Source organism: Amborella trichopoda, chromosome 9 (genome assembly GCF_054954075.1).
Source record: "Amborella trichopoda isolate Santa Cruz 75 chromosome 9, AtrichopodaSantaCruz75HAP2 v2.0, whole genome shotgun sequence".
NCBI classification, from domain to species: Eukaryota; Viridiplantae; Streptophyta; class Magnoliopsida; order Amborellales; family Amborellaceae; genus Amborella; species Amborella trichopoda.
The window spans coordinates 2,049,368-2,070,517 of record NC_142344.1 but is presented as its reverse complement, the minus strand read 5'-3'; the positions used below and the strand labels follow the sequence as shown (position 1 = coordinate 2,070,517).

The 21,150-nt window shown below is 37.2% G+C and overlaps 2 protein-coding genes across 6 annotated transcripts; both read left to right on the top strand.

Moving 5' to 3' along the window:
• Positions 1-4,088: 4,088 nt before the first annotated feature.
• On the top strand, positions 4,089-8,465 carry LOC110007598 (uncharacterized). Of its 5 annotated transcripts, none has more exons than XR_016040966.1 (4): positions 4,093-5,363; positions 7,689-7,785; positions 7,996-8,062; positions 8,164-8,465. XR_016040966.1 is itself a non-coding variant. In XM_088846997.1 (4 exons), exons 1-4 carry the CDS (start codon positions 7,288-7,290, stop codon positions 8,297-8,299), a joined length of 369 nt encoding a protein of 122 aa, XP_088703123.1. In that variant the 5' UTR covers positions 7,241-7,287; the 3' UTR covers positions 8,300-8,465. The 5 variants fall into 5 exon arrangements, 2 of the variants coding, with proteins under 2 accessions (XP_088703123.1, XP_088703124.1); XM_088846997.1 differs by lacking the exon at positions 4,093-5,363 and adding an exon at positions 7,241-7,356; XM_088846998.1 differs by lacking the exon at positions 4,093-5,363 and adding an exon at positions 7,241-7,356 and having other exon boundaries at positions 7,950-8,062.
• A 4,407-nt stretch (positions 8,466-12,872) lies between these two features.
• Positions 12,873-17,387, top strand: LOC18437612 (disease resistance protein RPS2). Its single transcript, XM_006847815.3, has one exon. It carries the CDS (start codon positions 13,302-13,304, stop codon positions 16,770-16,772), a length of 3,471 nt encoding a protein of 1,156 aa, XP_006847878.1. The 5' UTR covers positions 12,873-13,301; the 3' UTR covers positions 16,773-17,387.
• Positions 17,388-21,150: the final 3,763 nt, after the last annotated feature.

Sequence of the window (21,150 nt, the reverse complement as noted above, 5' to 3'; positions counted from 1 at the left end):
AATCTGATTGAAAAAAATTAAACATGAAATTTAAATCACCAAAAGGAAGAAACATATTGGAATTACATATTTTACTTTATTGCAATTACTATTTGTTATCGGACATGGTTTTTTGTGCGGCTAGCTCGCATATTGTAGAAATGCGGGCTTGGCAATAAATATACTTTTTAAACATAATTTGATCATACTTTTTAGAGAAAATATAATCTTTAACATGGAGCTCATGAATATGAAAATAAAAATAAAAAATAAAAACTAAAAATAATAACTATATTAAAAAAACATTTGGACTGTTAGTTACACTTGTTTTTTTATGAATCACCTATTTGCATTCATCTTCATGATGGAAGCTTTATACCTCTAGACCGCATGTCTATTAAGATGAATGCTTTATACCTCTGGACCGCATATTGTAGAAATGCGGTCCAGCCCACATAAAACAATTTTCCTTTGTTATATTGCAATTATTTATTAGATAAACCTTTTATAACGGTGTTATATCTATTATTTTAGAAATAACGAGCATTAGTCTATGGGAGCGGAGCCTAGGATGTTATGTCCATTTTTGGGGAGTTTTATAACTTGAGAATGGAGCTTAGGATGTTATGTTGAGGTACTTGCCTCGCCTCTTAACCACCGATGCAGAGACCCGTTCTCTAAAAATATATATCTAATTTACAATGTTTCTTACCTTGCCCGGCTTATTAAACTCGACATTTTTCTAAGTTAGGATGGAGAAGAGGTCAATAACATACATTACAAAACTAGTCAACCTAATGCTTTTATGCCTATTCATAAATTCTTTCTTTTATTATCAATTACATATTTCTCCAGGGAGATAGTATGATGTTGGTTTTAATCATTTTTTTTCTTGCAAATTGGTTTGTTTTTGGTAGTTGATATCCTTTTCGAATGTTGGAGACGTACAGGTAAAGCATCATACACCCACCGGTGTCTTGCTTCTCCAGTCCCTACCTGAAAATTATAAAAGATAAAAGAAATAGTTACTTGTAAAAATAAAAATAAAAAATAAAATAAATAGTTCTTAAAAATTATAAAAGATAAAAGAAATAATTACTTGTAAAAAAAAAATAAAAAATAAAAAATAAAATAAAATAAATGGTGATGTAGCCTCTCTCCTCTGTTAGAGATGTCAAGTATCACTCCATATGCTAAGCATTACCTGTTGGGGTAAAGTTTTAGACTGTTGATCCAAAAATCAGCATCCGGCTGCTTCGACTAGGTCAGACCCCATTCCATATCTCCTTATCTGACTAGAGCAATTCTTGAGCCAAACCGGTCTATATTCAACGAGAAAAATTTAATTCTTAAAAAGAAAAAAAAGATATATATATATATATATTTTTTTTCTTGCAAATTGGTTTGTTTTAGGTAGTTGATATCCTTTTCGAATTTTGGAAACGTACAAGTAGAACATCATACACCCACCGGTGCCTTGCTTCCCTAGTCCCCACTTGAAAATTATAAAAGATAAAAGAAATAGTTACTTGTAGAAAAAATAAAAAATAAAAGTAAAAAAAATAAGTGGTGATGTAGCCTCTCTCCTCTGTTAGAGATGTCAGGTATCAATGCATTTGCTATGCATGATCTGTTGGGGTGAAGTTTAGACTGTTGATCCAAAAAATCAGCATCCAGGCTGCTCCGACTAGGTCAGACCCTATTCCATATCTCCTTATCTGATTAGGGCAATTCCTGAGCCGAACCGATCTATATTCAACGAGAAAAAAGTAATTCTTAAAAAGAAAAAAAAAAATAGAAATGAGATGACATGCAGTTCCAAGGATTTGCCAGCCTCCGATTGATTCCCACATCATCCCAAGTCGGACCGACGATTTTTGAATGGTTAGCCCAACCAAAGGAGCCCACAGTTGAGAGCTGATAAGAGTGCAAACGCCTCTGCCCATTTCTTGATACCCATTCGTTTCTTTTTGATAATATATATCTCTGTGACTGAGCATGGAAATCTTGACTCTTTCATGCTCAGAAGAGACGGTGAAGACGACGCGGAGCATCTTGTTCGTATACTTAACAGTTTTTTTTTAAGTGGTAGCTCGGTATAATTTTCTTCTTTTTTAGGTGACTTCTATTTTTTACTTAATCAAAGTCATTTTTAATTACGTCTTATATAAATTAATGGGTAGAGTTACCTGCTCCAAAATTAAAAGAAAAGATATGCAGCGGTCTCTCCCTTTCAAAAAATTTTAAGTGACTTTAATTTTTGAGTTAGGGTGTGGTTTCTATAAGGTAGCAACCTTAAACAATCCAATTAAGGCGCACATCCAAATTTATCATAACATGGAATTTGATGTAAATTTTTTTTAGGATTATCTCAAAATCTATTTTTATATCTAATTATAAAATTTTAAACTTCAAAAATAGTTAAAACCAAGTAGATCTATAAACATATGAAAATCTTAAAATTGGATGGTCTAGATAATGTGTTGCAAGATGCACTATTTTTGGGACTCAAAATCCTTTTTTTTTTTTTTCATATTCATACACCTCTTTGTCGAGATGATCAATTAGAAGGCTTTTCAATATTAAAACGACCTTTCCGTTGGACTTTTGAGGTGCATCTATAATTCTACATTTTAAGGTTGCAACTTTATATAAATTTTTTTAATTATTTCTTATGTAAATTAATGGGTAGAGAGTTACCTGCCCCAAAATTAAAAGAAAAGATGTCATGGGCTCTCCCTTTCAAATATTTTTAAGTAACTTCTATTTTTGACTTAATCGAAGTCATTTTTAATTCATTCTAATATAAATTAGGGAAAATTGCGAACCCCCTCAAAATGGACATTTTATACACTTTATCCCACCGACTTTTCCTAGCAACTTCCCATAACAACTAATGTTTCCTAGTAAATACCTAGCAAATACCCTTATACAAAAAGATAATTTTTTTTGACAAAAATACCCTTCCCTCATGCAACAAATCATTTTCGGATCCCCTCATACAAAAAGATTTTTTTTTTTTTTGACGAAAATACGCTTCCCTCATGTAACAAATCATTTTCGGATTCCAATAAAAGGAAGCGCCGGACCGCACTTCTACAACGCCAGACTGCTCACTTCAATACGTCGGGGCGCTACTTCAAAATGCCGGACTGCCCCTTCAAAATGCCGGACCGCAACTTGAAAACGCTGGACAGACCATTCCAGCAAAAAATAATCGCTAAACCGCCACCTGAAATGCTGGATAGCCACCATGAAATGCCAGACAAACCATTCCAGCAAAAATAATAACTGGACCGCCTATTCAAAATGCCTGACCGCCCCCTCCAACGAAAATAATTTGTTAGACGAATGAAGGGTATTTTCGTAAAAAAAAACAATGAAAATAATTTGTTATATGAAGGAAAGGTATTTTTGTAAAAAAAAATTCTTTGGGGTATTTGCTAGGAAAAGTTGGGTAAAGTAAAATGCGTAAAAAAAGTCCATTTTGAAGGGTATTTTGTAATTTTCCATGTAAATTTATGAGTGGAGTTACCTGCTCCAAAATTAAAAGAAAAGATGTCCTCCCTTCCAAAAAATATACTTTTTCAAAATATGTCAGCCCAATATTACTTTAAGAATATGGTGATATCAAGACTAGTCAATAAACGCAAAACTTTAAATGAGGTGTTAACCCTATACAATGGAAGTGAGTTGCACATCAAAATCCGCCAAAAACTGTTGTTCTGCTTTACAAATATTTCAATTTATGTATGATATGAAAAAACAAAAAAATAAAAAATTTGAAGTCCTAAAAATGCGTAATATGTTTCTCGACCGCCTCATGACGAAAATACATTTCTAAACCATTATAAAGCTGTTTTTTGTCCCCTGAGGGAAATGTATTTTCATCATGAGGCGGTCCAAAAACATGTTACTTATTTCAAGTACTTGAAATTCGTTTTGTTTTGTTTTGTTTTTTTATTTTTTTTTATTTTGTTTTTATTTGATAAATAAGCCATCATAAAGCTTTTTGACGCAAAAAATTAGATATATTTAGATGTGCACCTTCCTTTGGCCATCTAAAGTTAACACCTTATATAAACCACACCACCCCTTGATAAGTAAATGTAGGAGTTTCCATTTGTAGTCGCCTTTTGAGAGCGCAAAAAAAAAATCATTCTCATCTCCTTTCTAACAAACTGTCCACCTGCTCTTTCTCTCTCTCTTGAGTCCATCAAAACTCTCTCTCTCTCTCTCTCACACACACACAAACACATAAGTAAATGTAGGAGTCTCCATTTTTAGCCGCGCCCTGTGAGAGTGCAAAAATATCATTCTCATCTCCTTGCTAACAAACTGTCCACCTGCTCTTCTCTCTCTCTTGAGTCCATCAAAATTCTTTCTCTCTCTCTCTCTCTCTCAGTTGTAAAATTGAAAACTCTTCCCTTGCAAATTTTGCTTCCCAATCTTCCGTCTTCTCTTATTACCAGCTTGAATTTTTCCTTTCAAAATGCCTCTCTCTAAAATGGGTATGTGATCCCATCTGTGGGCAGATTCGATACTTGGTACTACTCAAAAGGAATGTAGAGAACCTAAGAAGAGCAACAGATGAGGTGGGTAGCCGGAGAGATGAGATATGGAGGGAGTTAGAAGCGGCAATGAGTGCTAAAAAGATCCTCACTGAAGAAATAAAGCAATGGATAAAAGCAGTGTTTGAAATTGATGAAAAAGCAAAAAGAATAAAAGATGAGTATGAACAAGGAAGGACGTGCCTAAGCGGGGTGTGTACAAATTGTTGGTCACGTTATAGACTCGGCAAGAGAGCAGCCAAGCTCAGGAAAGAGGCCGACCGCTTGTGTGGAAGAAACTTTGATAGGTTAGCAACAACTCCACCTCCGGAGCCTGCCTGCAATAGAGTTAGAACCACAACCATATGAGGATCATCAAACCACAGCCCGATCCCTCATTTTGAGGTTGTGATAATGGTCACGATATCCGAACATCCAAATTTTAAGGTGCTTGCATTTGAATTTGGACGAAGATAAAAAACAGAAATTATTGGACTAAGAAGTACCTACTAATATTGGATGACATGTGGAAGAGATTGGATCTCAAAGAAATCGGAATTCCTCGACCACAAAAGAAGGAAGGATGGTCGTAAGATTGTTATGGTGAGTGCACAGTTGAAGTAAAAACACTATCAAAGGAAGAGGCTTGGAATTTATTCCTTGACAAGGCCGGTCCTCATATTTCTTCTCAATCCCCTGGCTAGAAAGGTTATTAAAAAGTGGGGGGGATTGCCCACTCTTGCTCTTGCTCTTGCTCGGGCTATGGCATGCAAGGAGAGTCGGGAAGATGCCATGCCCTACGAATATTGAACCCCTCAGCTGCAAGTCTCCCAGGTATGGATAATACATTACGTGTCTTAAAGTTCAGCTATGATTGCTTAGATGCAGACCTTAGGTCTATCTTCTTGTATTTCCCTAAAGACTCCTCGATACAAGTATTCATCACTACTGTATAGGAAAAGGGTTACTAGATTATACAGAAAGTCTGAAAGCCTTGATGCTTAATTGCTGAAGTTCTGATTTCTTAAAATGTGTCATGTACTTACCAAATACTTTAGGTTGTTGTGCGGGGTTTATGATGAATGATATACATAGCCTCAAAGCGGATTTGATGCTTAATTGTGATGGAAGTATGTATGCTAATGCTTCACTTAATTTTAACAATGCCAAAAGTCCAGCAAGCGCATTTTGTCAATTTGCTCCCTTAAGTAAAACCGATACATGAATTTTTTAGGGACCCAAATTTTAGTGGAATTTAACTACTTCAATCTACGACCAAATACCAAAAAAAAAAAAAAAAGAAGTAAGTATGACAAGAGTACTGAATATTAGTATAAAATCTTTGGGCCTATTACAATGATAAATCTAAAACAAAGAAGAAAAAATAGACAAAATCCCAAGAAACACTCCTTTCTTAGCCAAAGTGATCAGCAATTGGGTTCACTTCCCTGTAGACAGGTTAAATATGTCCCAAATTTTCAGCCACAAAAAATCAAACAGGCCATCAGTGTCTAGAGACACCACTACACCAATTAATAACATTGATAGACTCCTTCTATAATCAAGCATTTCCCCTGATTTCTCACCTTCCCAGCCTTTAACCCTTGCTGCCCCCTATTTGTTTTGTTGTAGCCTCTCCACAAGGTGCAGCAAAGCAAAATAAAACATTACCTTTACTATCCCTACATATACCTCCCTGCCCTGCCCTGCCCTTCCCTTCTTGGATTACTAATGATGACCCCATCAAAGGTCCTTCGATTCCTTTCTAACTATGACTCGTACTTTTAAATATATCCTACAACATTCCTCCAATCTTCGGAACCGACATAACTTCAACTGTAGCACCATAAGAAACAAAAAATCAGGTAAAGGGCATTACAGCCCAACCTTTTGCCTCACCCATGACCATATTAACTGAGTAGGAGCAGTGCAAAAAGAAATGGTTAGCATTCTCTTCATCACTTTTACAAAATAAGCACATATTAACAATGATCTTTCCTCTTTTACAAAGGTTATCATTTGTTAAAATTTTGTTTAGGGCTAGCATCCAAATAAAATCTAGCACCTTATGGGGAATTCTCCATTTCCATATCTTTCTAAGTAAAGGTTGATTCCATCATACTCGATCATGAATAACAACTTAGATGCAGATTTGACTGAAAATACACCATGTGTCTCAAGCTCCCAAACTGCGCACTCCATCCCTCCCCCAAAAAAATAGTTATAGGCTTCCAAAAAATACATCATCCTGACATTAAACAAAGACCATCCAATTTTGACGATCATGTTTAGGAACACAAAATCCTGACAATTTTGGGGGTTTGGGTTAAAAAAATCCCAAAATTTCAGATTGATAAAAATCCTTACAAGTAACTCTTTTATCCAAGGGAGTAAGTGTATAATGGTAGATCTTTTCACGTTAATTTATGGTGTTTAGCAAGCCAAAAGAAATTGTACTCCCGTGAAAGTATATTTACTCCCTTGGGTAAAATTTTGTCGAGGATTAATATTAGGATCCCAAATTTTGTGTACGTAACCTCTTCAACCCCTGGATTAACCTCAACAAAACTTGCATGTCCAGAAAAAAAGGTCCTCAAAATTGAATAGAGACCGTCCAATTTTAAGAGGGTAAAAATATAAATTTAGGAAACTCAAAATTCACTTTTTTGTGAAAATAATAATTTAGTAATTCTTAGGGGGTTCCCAGAATTTCAAATTGAAAAATCCTCCCAGGTAGATCTCCTAGCCGAGGGAGTAGATGTTCGGGAGCGTATTTCAGGCTTCTTCAGAGGAGACACCTGATCAACAAAAAAATCTTATTAAGAAGGTATATTGTGATCCATAGGGCTATATTACGTGTGTGGTGGTCATGGCAGTTATTGCCGATTGGATGATTTGGACAACGACAATCGTTCGGCTACAGTGAATATCCAGCCATTGGTTTAGAGTTCCATCGGAGCTTTATCCCAACTATTTGGAGTTATACATGAATCCTGCTCCACTTTTCCACTATATTAGAGCTCCATATACTTCTATTCTGTTAATGTTTCAATGGATGTCACTCATCTGATGCTTGGTTGCGCATTTCGACTAGCGTCCTCTATTTAAAGCCATTATAACAGTGGTTCAAAATTTCATAGTTAGTCATTCATTTTGCAGGTTCGTGCTGATCGAGAACATGAATTACTCCTCGCAGGATCTCTTGAAGCAAAAAATGCAGCAGATGCCAACACTGAAAGATGCTCAATCTTTTACAGTAAGAACAACACAATATTCTTTTTAATTTTTTTTCTCAAGTATATTTCTAGTGATATGCGAGAGCACTTCCTTTGTAAATAAGGTTTAGTTTTTCCGGTAGTTTGGTGAAGGATACTTGGGTTCAATTTCTTTTTGCATTGGGCCATTGAAAAAAATTACAAGTCAATAGCGTTAACCTCTGTGAGGTGCTTGATGTGATGGCTCTAAGCCATAGTTATCAAAACCGGACTAGACTGCCATACAGGGGTTTACCCCCATTCAAACTCAGCGAAAAGGTAAATGCACATCGTTCCTTCATAGTTCTTTTGCTCATTTCACTATAAACATTCCTGTGTTTTATCGAAAAAAGATTGAATAGGTGATATCTGTTATGCAGATATCTCTTTCTGAAAATTTCCTCATGGCTGATGTTTGAGACACTGTATAACCAATTCTGGAATGAGCCTCTGAGAGTTCATCTATATATGCAAGGTGCCCTCGATTGCTGTAGTCATATATTACCTTCATTCTAGAGGACATTGGACATTTACGTATGGGTTGATCATCTGACCATCGCTATATATATATATATATATATCCAAAACCAAATTGTTTCTCTCTCTCTGTCTTCTGAAAAGCATTGCAATGTTGGAAACTTATTTATGTATGTATCATTGAATATAAGTAAGACTTTCTGTAGGATTGTAGACCCATTATTCTCTCTTTTCGACCGCCCACTATAAATATGAACCAATCCAATGAAATTAGTCGATGAATCTCAAAATTGGCTTTGAGATCTAAAAGGGCAATCCCATTTGTACCTTTGTGCAGTTTGAAATGACCCCTAATAAACCGCAAAAAGCAAAAGATACACGTCTCCTTTTTGGAGGTTGGAAACAATTGAAGGCACAGACAGGAGAAATAAAGAAAATTCGAAATAAATGAGATGGCAAACAAGTGAAGAGAGAAGGACCAAACAACCACTTGTTGAGTTACAAGAGAATGCGGTAAAGGAAAAGTAAAAGAGGAATTATTCGTAGTAAATACGACTGAGACGTGTAGCATTCAAAGCGCACATTGAAACAATCAATAATTTATATGAACCATTATTTGTCACATTCATTCGGTCAATAATTTCGACGAACCATTATTGGTCACAGTCATTTAATGTGTGTCACTCAAAGCACACATTGAAACAGTCCAAAATTTAGGTGAACCAGTGTTTAAAAAATGTCTCATTCACAGCACACATTGAAACAGTCAATAATTTCAAAGCACACTTTGAAACAGTCAATAATTTAGATGAACCAGTGTTTAAAAAATGTGTCACTCAAAGCACACATTGAAGCAGCCGGTGTTTAAAAAATCGCCCATTCACCACGGAATGTTTATAGTGAAAGGTAATACAATAAATATATATTGTCAAAAAATAAATAAAAAATAATACAACAAGCATCATGCTTTTTAAGCATGCATTTGAACAGCATTTATCTTAAAATCCTTAAAAAATTTGATTTTTGAAACCTAAAAAATTAGATTTTTGAAAATTGGTACACATTCTAATAATTTCTACATGGATAATTAAATCTTATATTTATTTATTAATTTATTTGCAGTATAAATTATGTAATTTACTTCTTTTTTTTACAGTTGTGAATAATATATTTTAAATTAGATGATATTATAATATATTTTGAATTTATTATTATTTATATTGTAAAATAATTATAAAATGTAAACCAACAATTTCAATTTTAGTATATAAGATTATAGTTAGTTAGGTTGTAATAATTTTGGATCAATATTAGTTAGATTATAATAATTTGTTTTTTTTTTAATGGATTAGGAAATTCTTTTCAATTCATGATTTTGGTGGCTAGTTTTTAATCGATTTAATCCATTCTCTATTTTAGTCCACGTATGATTATATTCTTTATACATGATAATTCTATGATTTTTCTCTTGTGTGATGTAAATTTAATTGTTAACATAAGTTTATATAGGAAAAAACATCCCAATATTCACATATTGATAAAAAAAATGAAAGTTAATAGTGTAGTACCCTTATTTCTTATTGGATTCCTAAAAAAGAATATTTATAATGAATTTTAATAATTTTTTTAGATTTTTTTAAAGGTTTAATCCGACCGATTCTATCCATTCCTGATCCGGATCGTTGATTCATCGATCCGAATAGGTGTTTGGGGTGCCCAATCCGGGGCACCGATTCATTTTTTAAACCACTTCTATAAACCATTGTTTGTTTGATCGTTTTAGGTTCAGTGATAGCTAACGTCACCACATCTATGTTTTCGAATAAAATATTAGAGTTATTAAGATCTCTAGGTAACTCATTTTTCCTTATTTTTTTTAGCATGTGTGCTTCACGAGTATTTTACTTAGAATATCTATTTGGGAGGATTTTTTCAATTTGAAATTTTGAAAACCAACTGCCAAATAATCATTTTTTTAAAAAAAGTTGAAATTTGAGTTTTCTAAAGCCTAGAGGTCACCATCTAAAAATTGGAAGCTCTCAATTCAGGCTTGAGACATTAGTATTTTTTAAGTGTATAGATAATACAATTAGGAATTCCTTTTTATTGAAGATAATACATGGGTTAAAGAGATTACATCCCCAAAAATAATTCTAAGTAAGGTTTTATCCGAGGGAGTAAATGTAAATTCTACTATCAAAGGAATAGAATATATTTAGCTTTTTAAAAATCAAGTGGCAAACATTTTGATTGGAGGAAACCCGTAAGTGATACTACCAGTGGAACATTAGAAATAGACCCGCGGATCCAACGGCCCGTATGGTTTTATAACACTAGTGTAATCTGCGCAAATTATTTGCAAAACACGGTCTCGGTCTTTAGTGCCTACTTACCTAGGGTTGTTACCATTGTGACATGAAGAAGACACCTCTGCAAACAAGGGGTCTCCCAACTGACTTTTGCACTAGCTTGAGAGACCCATCCCTACTAAACTACCCAAATAATATTAAAAAATCTTTCCACCGGCTAAAATGACACCCATGCTTCTATAGCAATAAATGAAATATATGGACCTCTAAGAAAGCGCATAACCATCAAAGCAAGGATCGGATTCCCTTGAGAGTTTCCCGACACGAATTCGGCTTTCAGCCAAATCTGAAAGCGAAATGTATTGCCTTACAACAATTCTAATTTCCGCTCGTAAAGCATGTTTGGGCATGCTCTATAGGACAGCTATGAGACCAGCTTTGTTTTATGGAGTGGAATACTTGATGGTGTTTGAGGCATTGGTGTACCTGCCCAAAGAACAAAGATCCAAGGTGAATGAAAAACACTCCTTGCATCTTCTAAAGGTACTCAGATGAAGAGTTCAGTTATAAGTCGTGCAATCTTGAATACAGGAAGAAGATCAAGATAATGGGTGTGGTTTTTTAGGAATACCTTACTATTAAAGATATCAAAACCACATAAATCTTCAATGGCTCAGAACTGATCATGGTTCCTCCACAATAAATGAAGACGGGGGAGAAGTGAAACAAGATGATGGGTCCAAAGAGTTGACATGCCAGTTCTAGTTGATGAGGAGCAACCTGTTCAAGAAGAGTCACCTACAATTGAACTGAAAAGGTCATCTAGGGGACATAAACTCTCTATCAATTACCCCGCATCAGAGTATGTCCTATACACTGAAGGCGTGGACCAGAAATCTACTAGGAAGTTCAGGCCGACAAACACAAAGATGTGGGGTTAAAGCTATGCAAGATGAGACATATCATTGCATAAGAATCACACCTATGACTTGGCAAAGTTGTTGAGAGGCAAGAAGGCATGGGATTTAAGTGCCAGGAAGATCCTTCCATTCAAGAGTAAGAAAGAAGAAATACAAAAAGTTCCCTATGGGTTGGCTGTAGGAATCACATGCAATAGAAGCATGGTGAGCAGATTCATCATTAATCTTTGCAACGAGGATATTTAGGTATCTCAGAGGAACATCCAAAGTGTGTTTGAGTTTTGGGGAAAGAAAACATGTGTTACATGAGTACACAAATGAAGACATCATTGGAGAACTAGACTTCAGGAAGTCAATCTCGAGATACTTGATTGCTTTTGTAAAGGGAGTTGTTGTATGACAGTCCAGGCTGCAAAAGGGTGAGAAATTGTTACAACTAGGAAAAATCCATACTGACAAGAGTATGACATTGGCTAAATACAAGCAATAGTCATAGAGAAATATGACTGACATGGATACCATTTGAACACCTGGTTGATTTGTAAAGGGAAATCGGAAAATCTCCCTCCTGAGATTGGAGTGAGTGATTGTTGGGCGTCCCATCCCATGAGGTAGGGACACCAATGGAAATCGTCTTTCTAAAAGGGCAGTTTTGAAAAAATGAAAACATGACTTCTTGACCACGTCATGATCCCATAAAATATGAGATGTCTCACGCGATTGATATGGGTAGTATTTTCTCTTATTTTTTACTTAAAAAGAGAGAAAGATCAGTCATATCTTTAGAAGGCGTGAGATACTCTTTCCATATTGGTCATTATCCTATTGACCTATTATAAAAGCGATCATGTGAGGAGTTTATAGTTGCTCTTGGTTGGTTTAGCCAAAGCCTTTGCGCTCGAGGGTTTTAACCAATCAAAGTAACGCGGATCTTGAAATAGTGTCAAAAGATGCTATTTTAGTACCAGGAATCTTTGTGATGGCTGAAAATTTATTTTCATCTCTAAATATGAAATTTAAAACTTCAAAAATAGTGTAAATCGAGCAGATATATGAACATTTGATCATCTTGAGAATTGACGGTCCAAAAATGCATTACAAGATGAACCATTTCCAAGACTTAAGTTCATTTTTCTCATGTTCAAACGTCTTGTGGTCGAAATGATCAATTTGAGGATTTTTGGGCATTGAGACAATCTCTTCTAGTGATTTTTTCATAGTGCACATTGATTTGATTGTTTATAAACTATTTCCTTTAGAAAATCTGAAATTTCGTATGGATAAAAATAAATTTTCAAGACATCATGAGGTTGCTAACACCTAAACCTAATCTCCAAACATCTATTAAGATTGTCAAATAAATATTTCTCAAAGCAATTTCAGACGTGTGCCTTATGCAAACCTCACTTGATTTTAGAGTAAAAACAAAAACATAATGCAAATCCCAAATCAAAATATGAAACCCCAAAATTTTCGCTAAGGGTACTTTTCAACTGTATAGGTCGAATTTGAAGGGCAAATTGACCGTCTTACTATTACCAGAGTACTTGGCAGGTGTTTAGACTTTCAATAGTCAGGGGTTTGCAAAAGTATGAAATTCAGCCAGAGTATTCAACATTTAATATTAAACACACTTTATCATTCTTAGTCTTGAGGTTTTTTTAAATTTTTCCAAAATATTTTACGGCCCTTGTGAGGGGGAGAGCAAAAATATGAAGAACCGAGGCTGGCAAATACAAAAATCAAGGTTTGCTTGGAAAGTAATTACAATAAAACAGCAGCCACGATACATGATGATGAGACACATCAACCATGCATTTAAGGGAAAAGCAACTTTGTCCATCTCCTTCCCCCTTCAATTTTCCAGAAACCAGGCCCAAAGCATTTGGTTTGTCTCCCTCAATGGCTATGATTGGTCCAGTTGTGGAGGTTGCCAGCAAATATGTATGCGATCCCCTTGCTCATCAGATCACTTACTTCGCTAAGCTTAGAGAGAATTTGGAGGTGCTTATGAGGGCCACGGACGAGCTGATGAGCAGGAGGGATGACAAACAAAGAGAAGCCGAAGAAGCTATCAGGGTTGGAAAGGTCCCAACAGCACAATTAACTGAATGGTTGGAAGCAGTCCGTAGAATTGAAGCCAAAGCTCGAGTTATAAAAGAAGAGTATGAACAAGGAAAGAGCTGTCTAAGAGCGAATTGTTGGTCGCGCTATAGACTCGGCAAGAGAGCGGTGAAGCTCAGGATAGAGGTCGATCACAGGTACCAAGCAACCTTTGAGAAGTTGGCAACCACTCCACCGCCTGAGAGTGCGGTGGTCTTCGAAGGCGTGCCCCCCATCGATGACCAGCCCACCACTCTATCCACCCTTCAACAGCTTCTTGACTGCATGAACGATGAGGAGGTCAAGGTCGTTGGAGTGTATGGTATGGGAGGCATTGGGAAGACGACTCTTGCCAAAAAGGTATACAATCAGTTGTCTTCACAATCGCTTTTCGATACTGTGATTTGGATTAAGGTGTCCGAGAATCTAACTTCATTGAGTATCCAGAAGATGATTGTAAGTAAATTGGGCCACAGTTTACAAAGTAAATTGCCCCAAACTTTACAAGAGGATAATATAGAGGTGGTGAGAGACACCTTGTTGGGCATTTTGAGGAAGAAGCAGGCACTGATAATTCTGGATGATGTTTGGGAACCTTTGGTACTTGGAGACCTAGGGATTCCTTTAGTAAACAATGAGGGCGGGTGTAAGGTTCTCTTGACCACAAGAAATCTGAATGTGTGTACCAGTATGGAAGCTGACCAAAAAATACATGTGAGAAAACTTGTTGAGGAGGAAGCATGGAATCTTTTCCAAAAAAAAACAAGCCCGAGCATTGCTGATCCGTTGATAGAACCAATTGCAAAAACTGTCATCAAAAAATGCGATGGTTTACCCCTCGCAATCATTACTCTGGCACGGGCTATGGCGAATCGACACACGGTGCAGGAGTGGGAGGATGCTGCACGTGAATTGGAGCATTCTGCCTCGCGTCTCCAAGGTATGATTCGAGATGTATTCATTCCTTTGAAATTCAGTTATGACAGACTAGATGACGAAGATGCTAGATCATTGTTCCTGTATTGCGCTCTGTTCCCCGAAGATCATTCTATACGTGAAGATCAAATAACATGCTACTGCATAGGAGAAGGATTCATAGATAGCCTAGGTAATATTAGGGCCGCACGAAATAAGGGGCATACATTAGTTGGAAGCCTAAAAATCGCATGTATGCTACAAAATGGTGATTATGAAAACTCTGTGAAAGTGCATGATGTGATGCGGGAATTGGCAATATGGATCACTTCTACCGGGTCCGGACACGGTCCGAAGCACATAGTGCGCTCACGGGTTGGTCTAAGGGAGGAGTTAATCACAGCTGAGGAATGGAAAGAAGCATCTAGAATTTCACTGATGTGTAACAATCTTCGACAACTCCCAGAGTTGCCACAATGTCGACAACTTGTTACATTGCTCCTCAACCAGAATCGATATCTAGATGCCATTCCGACAAACTTGTCTGAATGCATGAAAGCTCTTTCCGTGTTTGATCTAAGCGAGACCAAGATCACATCCCTCCCTTGTTCCCAATTAGCAAGCCTCCGTGTTCTTCATTTGAGACTCTGCAGAAACCTAAAAGAGTTGCCTGCAACAATTGGAGAGCTCAATAAACTCCAACTGCTGAACCTATCAGGCTGTGATCGGATCAAAGAGCTCCCTATAGGTCTGGGGAAGTTGGTCAATCTAAGGCACCTCAATCTAAATTGGACAGCTAGCCTTGAGAGAATCCCTTCTGGGGTATTCTCCGGTTTACTTAATCTGGAGGAGTTGTTAATGGAGGGTAGCAGGTTGAGATTGCACACTGATGAGACCCCTCTTAGAGCGAATGTGATAGAATTGACGAGCTTGACCCGCTTAACCACTCTTGAAATTACCATTCAAGACGTGAGCTCTTGGAGTTGGCTCGAGCGGTTATCTACGAGCATCCACTCTTTGAGATTAATCCGTTGTACCAACACAAATGATGGCTTAATCGCCCTTGCTGAATCCCGGAGCACAAGATATCTGTCTTTTGAGAATTGCAAGAATCTCAAACATGTTTCCACTTGTTGCTCAGAATTTCTTGAACATCTTAGAGTGAAAGCATGTGGGGAATTGAAGAGTGTGGTGGTTATAGAGGAGGCTAGAGAAAGCGCATTCCACAGGTTGGAAAAGCTGAACCTCCATTACTTGCCTATGCTGAATAAAATATGCACCGGGGAGTTGCCGCAAGGATGCTTTGCTAGCCTAAAGAGAATGGAAATAGAATGCTGCCCAAGTTTACGGGTGCTCTTCACAAATGGCATGCCGCAGCTGCTCAAACGTTTGGAGTACTTAGAGGTCTTGGACTGTGACAAATTGGAGAAGATAATAGCAGAAGAAGGTGAGCAAGTGCCTGCAGATGCTTTCCCAAATCTCCATAAAGTTTATCTATGGGAACTACCTAAACTTACCACGATATGTGACCGTGCCTTGATTTGGCCATCGCTCAAACACTTGACTATTGATAGATGCCCAAAGTTAAATAAGCTCCCTTTTGGAGTCTGCGGTGCACAAAATCTAAACGACATTTGGATGGAAGAATGTGCAGAATTGGAGGGTGCAATGGTCGAATTCCAGAGCTCAGAGGCGTCGTTGCTAGAAAACCTACCCGGGTTGGAGAGGACATGTGTTGGGAGATGCTTTGCTAACCTACAGAACTTGGGACTAAGGTCCTTGCAGCGGTTGGAGAGATTTTTTGTTGGGAATCCACCGCAAGGATGCTTTAGTAACCTACTGAAAATAGATGTAATGAGTTGTCAAAGATTACAAGTGCTCCTCCCAAAAGGCATGACAAGGCTGCTAAAAAATCTGGAAACTGTGGAAGTTTGGAACTGCGAGGAAATGGAGATGATAATTGAGGAGGTGGTTGAAGGGGATGATGATGTGTTCCCACAGTTGAGATGCTTGCGTTTTGGTGGCCTTCCGAAGCTGACGACCTTATGCAACAGGGTATTGAAATGGTCATCGCTCGAGTATTTGGAGATAGGTGAATGTCTGGAGTTAAAGAAACTGCCCTTTGCTGTTGGCACTGCACAAAGGCTACAAAAAATTAGCGTTCATGGGAGAGAATGGTGGGAAGGGCTGGAGTGGCGAGACCCAAACATCCTCAATTCCCTCCCCAAACCCATCTTCTCAGAGAGAGAGACACAGGACGAGTAGCTTTTGATATGGCAAAAGGAAGGTTCACAGCCAGGGGTTTTATTGATTCATGGAAATGACTCCCAAAGTTTTCTTAAGAGTGAGCCATTGCTTTGAGAATAGAGAAATTTGGTCCCTAATTTGGGCCACGTATTAAAACACCGACTGCTAGTGTCCCCTGCTCTGAACCATGAGTTTCTCAACAGCTAGAGAGCTATAGATTGAAGACCACAACTTTGGTTTTTCTTAGGGCCTTTATTCAAGAGCCCAAGATGGGTATAACAATGAACAGATTCATGTGGAACCAGTATTAAAAACAACCGCCTGTTCGAATCATCATGCCTCAGTCAAACTGCAATCGGTATATTGATTTAAAACTGATGGTTTTAGGAACATTTGAAGTTCCTAAACCTGGTTTAAACATTTGAACACTTTTATTTTGTATACATTTTTTCTTTCTTTCTTTCTTTCCTTGGTTTTTTGCTTTTTTTTCTTGCACCAAGCAGTTCAATTCGGACAAGTTGGCGGGCGGTTTGACCACTCGGTCCGAGTTTTTAAGCAGTGAACCCCAACCGCCTTTAGCAAATTGTCATGGCATCCTTATAAATTAATTCCAAATAGGTGTTTCCATGGTAACCCTCTATTTTTTAACTTTTTTATGAACATTACCAAATAATTTTCATTAAAAAAAACAAGTTACAAGATACAAACAATTTCACTGAAAGGAAGTAATCACAAGTGAAGATTGGTGTGCTCCTTTTGCAAGACAATCAACCTCGACATTAGACTCCTAGTAGCATTACATCGATTTAGAAAATGGAATTAACTACACTTAGGAGGCATTTCACAAACAGAAACTTGACTACCAAATCTCAAAATATGTGGAACGTTGTAGTTATTCCTGGAGTGAAAACCAGGAATATGTAGTGAAACGGAAGTTCACGTTTCTCAAAAATGAGAAATGTAATCTTCCACGCATATATATAAAAAAAAAAACCATGTTTCTCAGAAAATATGTGATCTTCCACACTTCCAAAAAAAAAACCTCCAATGGAAGAGTATAATTATCAAAAATAGAAATCGTGGTTTCCAATATTTTGGATCATTTTCCATTTTAAAAATAAAAAATAGAAATCGTGGTTTCCAATATTTTGGATCATTTTCCATTTTAAAAATGCAGGACATATGCTCTTCTTTTTTTAATCTCGGATCATGACCAATTTGGAGGGCTTATACTTCATTGGGACACATCTATAAAAATATAAAAAGTACTTCAAACAAAATAAAGCAATCAAAATACTCATCAATTTTCAGGAACCTTTGAGTCGTTTTAATTTTCACTAACTCTTGTAAATTTGTTACAAGTGCATGAGGTTGAAAGAAATAGACACCCAAATTTCATCTCAATCCAGTATATATACAAAAAAAACTTAAAATTGAAATACTTAGACATGCTCTCAACCCTATCAAATCGGACCACCTTGTCGTAAAAATAAATCGTCTCAAGCCATCATAGGGTTTTTGGGCACTAAAACTACAATTTCGGTTTGGGTTTTAAGATGCGGAATTATTTTTTTAATGTGAGGCTTCACTGCAAGCTATATCAAGCAGGGAAAAGTTTATATAAAATGTCAACCTTATATTATTCAAATAAGAGACACCTCAAAAATGCACCATAAAAGGTTGTTCCGATGCTTAAAAATCATCAAATTGACCATCTCAATCTCAAAATGTATGTATATAGAGGGGAAAAAAAAAAAAAAGTTTAATCACTAAATAGTACATCCAGATGGTAGATCTCTCAATCTTCATCATTTTTGAAGTTTTTAAACTCCATAATTAGGGGTGAAAAAAATTTCATGCCCTAATAAGCCTTTCTAACATCGAATCAGCATCTTTCGACGTAGTTTTCAAGCATGCCTTACTTTAATAATATAAAGTTCGACAACTTATTCTTATACAAATCTCATCCGAACCAGAACTAATGCCTGCTTAATTGGTCAGTGATTCCTTTTAAAAAATCAATTTAACCCAATACCGGTTGCTTTATTCGTAATCTAGAAGCTATGTTTGGTAAGAGAGATCTTTTAAAAATTCAAGTTTTACCCTCGACATATTCCACTTTTGAGGTAATTTACGTATCAAGTAGGATACACATGAACGACTTTCAACCTTATTTATAGTGCAGGCCCTCTCTTTCATGGCAAATGAATATTCAATACAGTTTTTCGTGCTGCTCGGGTCGCTCATACCTGCTATCTATATAAGCCACAGCAGCATAATAGTTGCTCATTTCACTCTATTATTCGGTACAAACGGTTGATGGCCGAACAAAGTGCCCCAAATTATACTAATACAATATTCCTTCTCTTTCAAATAAGATCATATGCTGTAAAATCATAGATACGATACAAGAATGTCACAATCACTCATAAAAATAAGTATACCCTCTTCATACGTCAGCTAATTTGTTAAAAGCTAGTGGATTGCGATCCATGACACCATGTACTCAAGAGCACATCCAAAGTGGATATGCTCCCAAAATGCAGGGGTCATCTCCAAGGGAGGGTGCTCCATGAATTGTGGCCATTACCTTATGAACATCGGTAACCCCAACTGAAAATTTTGATGCCCTTGGAGTACTTACATCCTTAGAAGGCTTGCAACCCGTTCTTGGAACCCAATCTGTAGTAGACACTTAAAACGACCAAGAGTTGTGCACTTTTGCCTCTCTCTCGGCTCAACTGCAAGACTGTTTTTTGGCCCCTTCTGCACAAGATTGCATAATTTGGAGCCCCTCCTCGGGAGTTAATTTCTCAGTTTCCTCTTTCTACCAAGCTCTGACTTTACCTCCCACCTTCCCCCTAGCTCCCATCTCAACTGTCGCTCAGGCCCGGTACGCTTGTTCCCCCTAAACTCAAGGTCTCCATATGGCTGGCACTCTCGCAGAGAGCTCTCACTATCGACCAGTTATAGATAAGAGGCCTTCAGCTCCCTAATCGTTGTGTTCTGTGTTTTGCACAAGAGGAAACTAATGATCACCTCTTTCTGCATTGCCCGTATGCTTTCAACCTTTGGGGTGCTACTATATTACAGCTTTTCAAAGTGATGTGTTCTGTGTTTTGTAGAAGAGGAAACTAATGATCACCTCTTTCTGCATTGCCCATATGCTTTCAACCTTTGGGTTGCTACTATATTACAGCTTTTCAAAGTGGAATGGGTTCTCCCGGCCGAAGTCACTTCTATTATTTCCTCTATGTAGCCTTTCCCTTGGCCAATCTTATTGTGGAAAACCACGGTTCCTGCAGTCCTTTGAGCACTGTGGATAGAAAAAAATAACAAAATATTCAGAGGGGTTCACTCTCCTTGGTTCACAATCTTCAACAAGCTCTTTTCTTCCACGATCATCTGGGTCTCTAACCACCCTCGTTTCAAAGGTATTCCGACTTCAGCATTCCACCAAGATTGGGTTTCGGTCCTTCGCCATAACTGTTCCCGCCCCTCTTAAGTCTTCACCCTGGAAACCTCCCCCTCGGGAGAGGCTTAAGCTCAACTTCTCATCCATAACCTCAATTTAACCTCTATTACCATAGAGGGCGACTCCAGGAACACTCTGTTTTGGACCCAAAACCCTGCCTCTCCTCCACCTTGGCATTTGTCTCACTCAGTTAACCGGATCCATTTCCTTTGCAGGAATATATTCATCGAATGGATGCAATCTTGGAGAGAAGGAAATCATGTCGCTGATTCCCTCGCCAAAGACGCAGCAGCAATGGAAGGATTCTAAATGGCTTTCTTTTCTTAGATTTTTTGTTTCTTGCTTTCTTTTGGTTCTTTATGTACTCTGGATGGGCCTCTTTCTTTAGGTTGCTTCCCCTGTTCGTAACTTTTTGAAAGAGGTTTTTGATCTCTGTACTCACTTCTCCCCTTAAGCACCGTTTTTGTGGTTTGCCAAGGTTTTATCCCCAATTAATGGTTAACATATTAAAAAAAAATTGTTCCGATTAACAACACACATCAATGTAGATACATACACTCCATTTCACAGTCGACAATGATTACTTTCACAAAATGTGATGGCAGCAAGTTTGCAATTGAAGTTTAATGCATTGTGAGTAGGTTCTCATATGCTAGACCACTTTACTCTTGTATACCACATACTCCCCGTCGTACTGTTTCTTTCCTCAACTAATTGGAGTCAACTACACGAATCCTAATCCGCAAAACACAAAAAAACATTGAACTTCATCCCTCCACATTTGGGAGTAGATAATCATCAGAAAGAAATCAGATGTTACCAAGATTTACAAAATGTAAATGAGCCATCTAACCACTAGAATTCATCTACACAAACATTATTGGGCGAATACGGATTAAAATATATGATGGCCTAAAATGG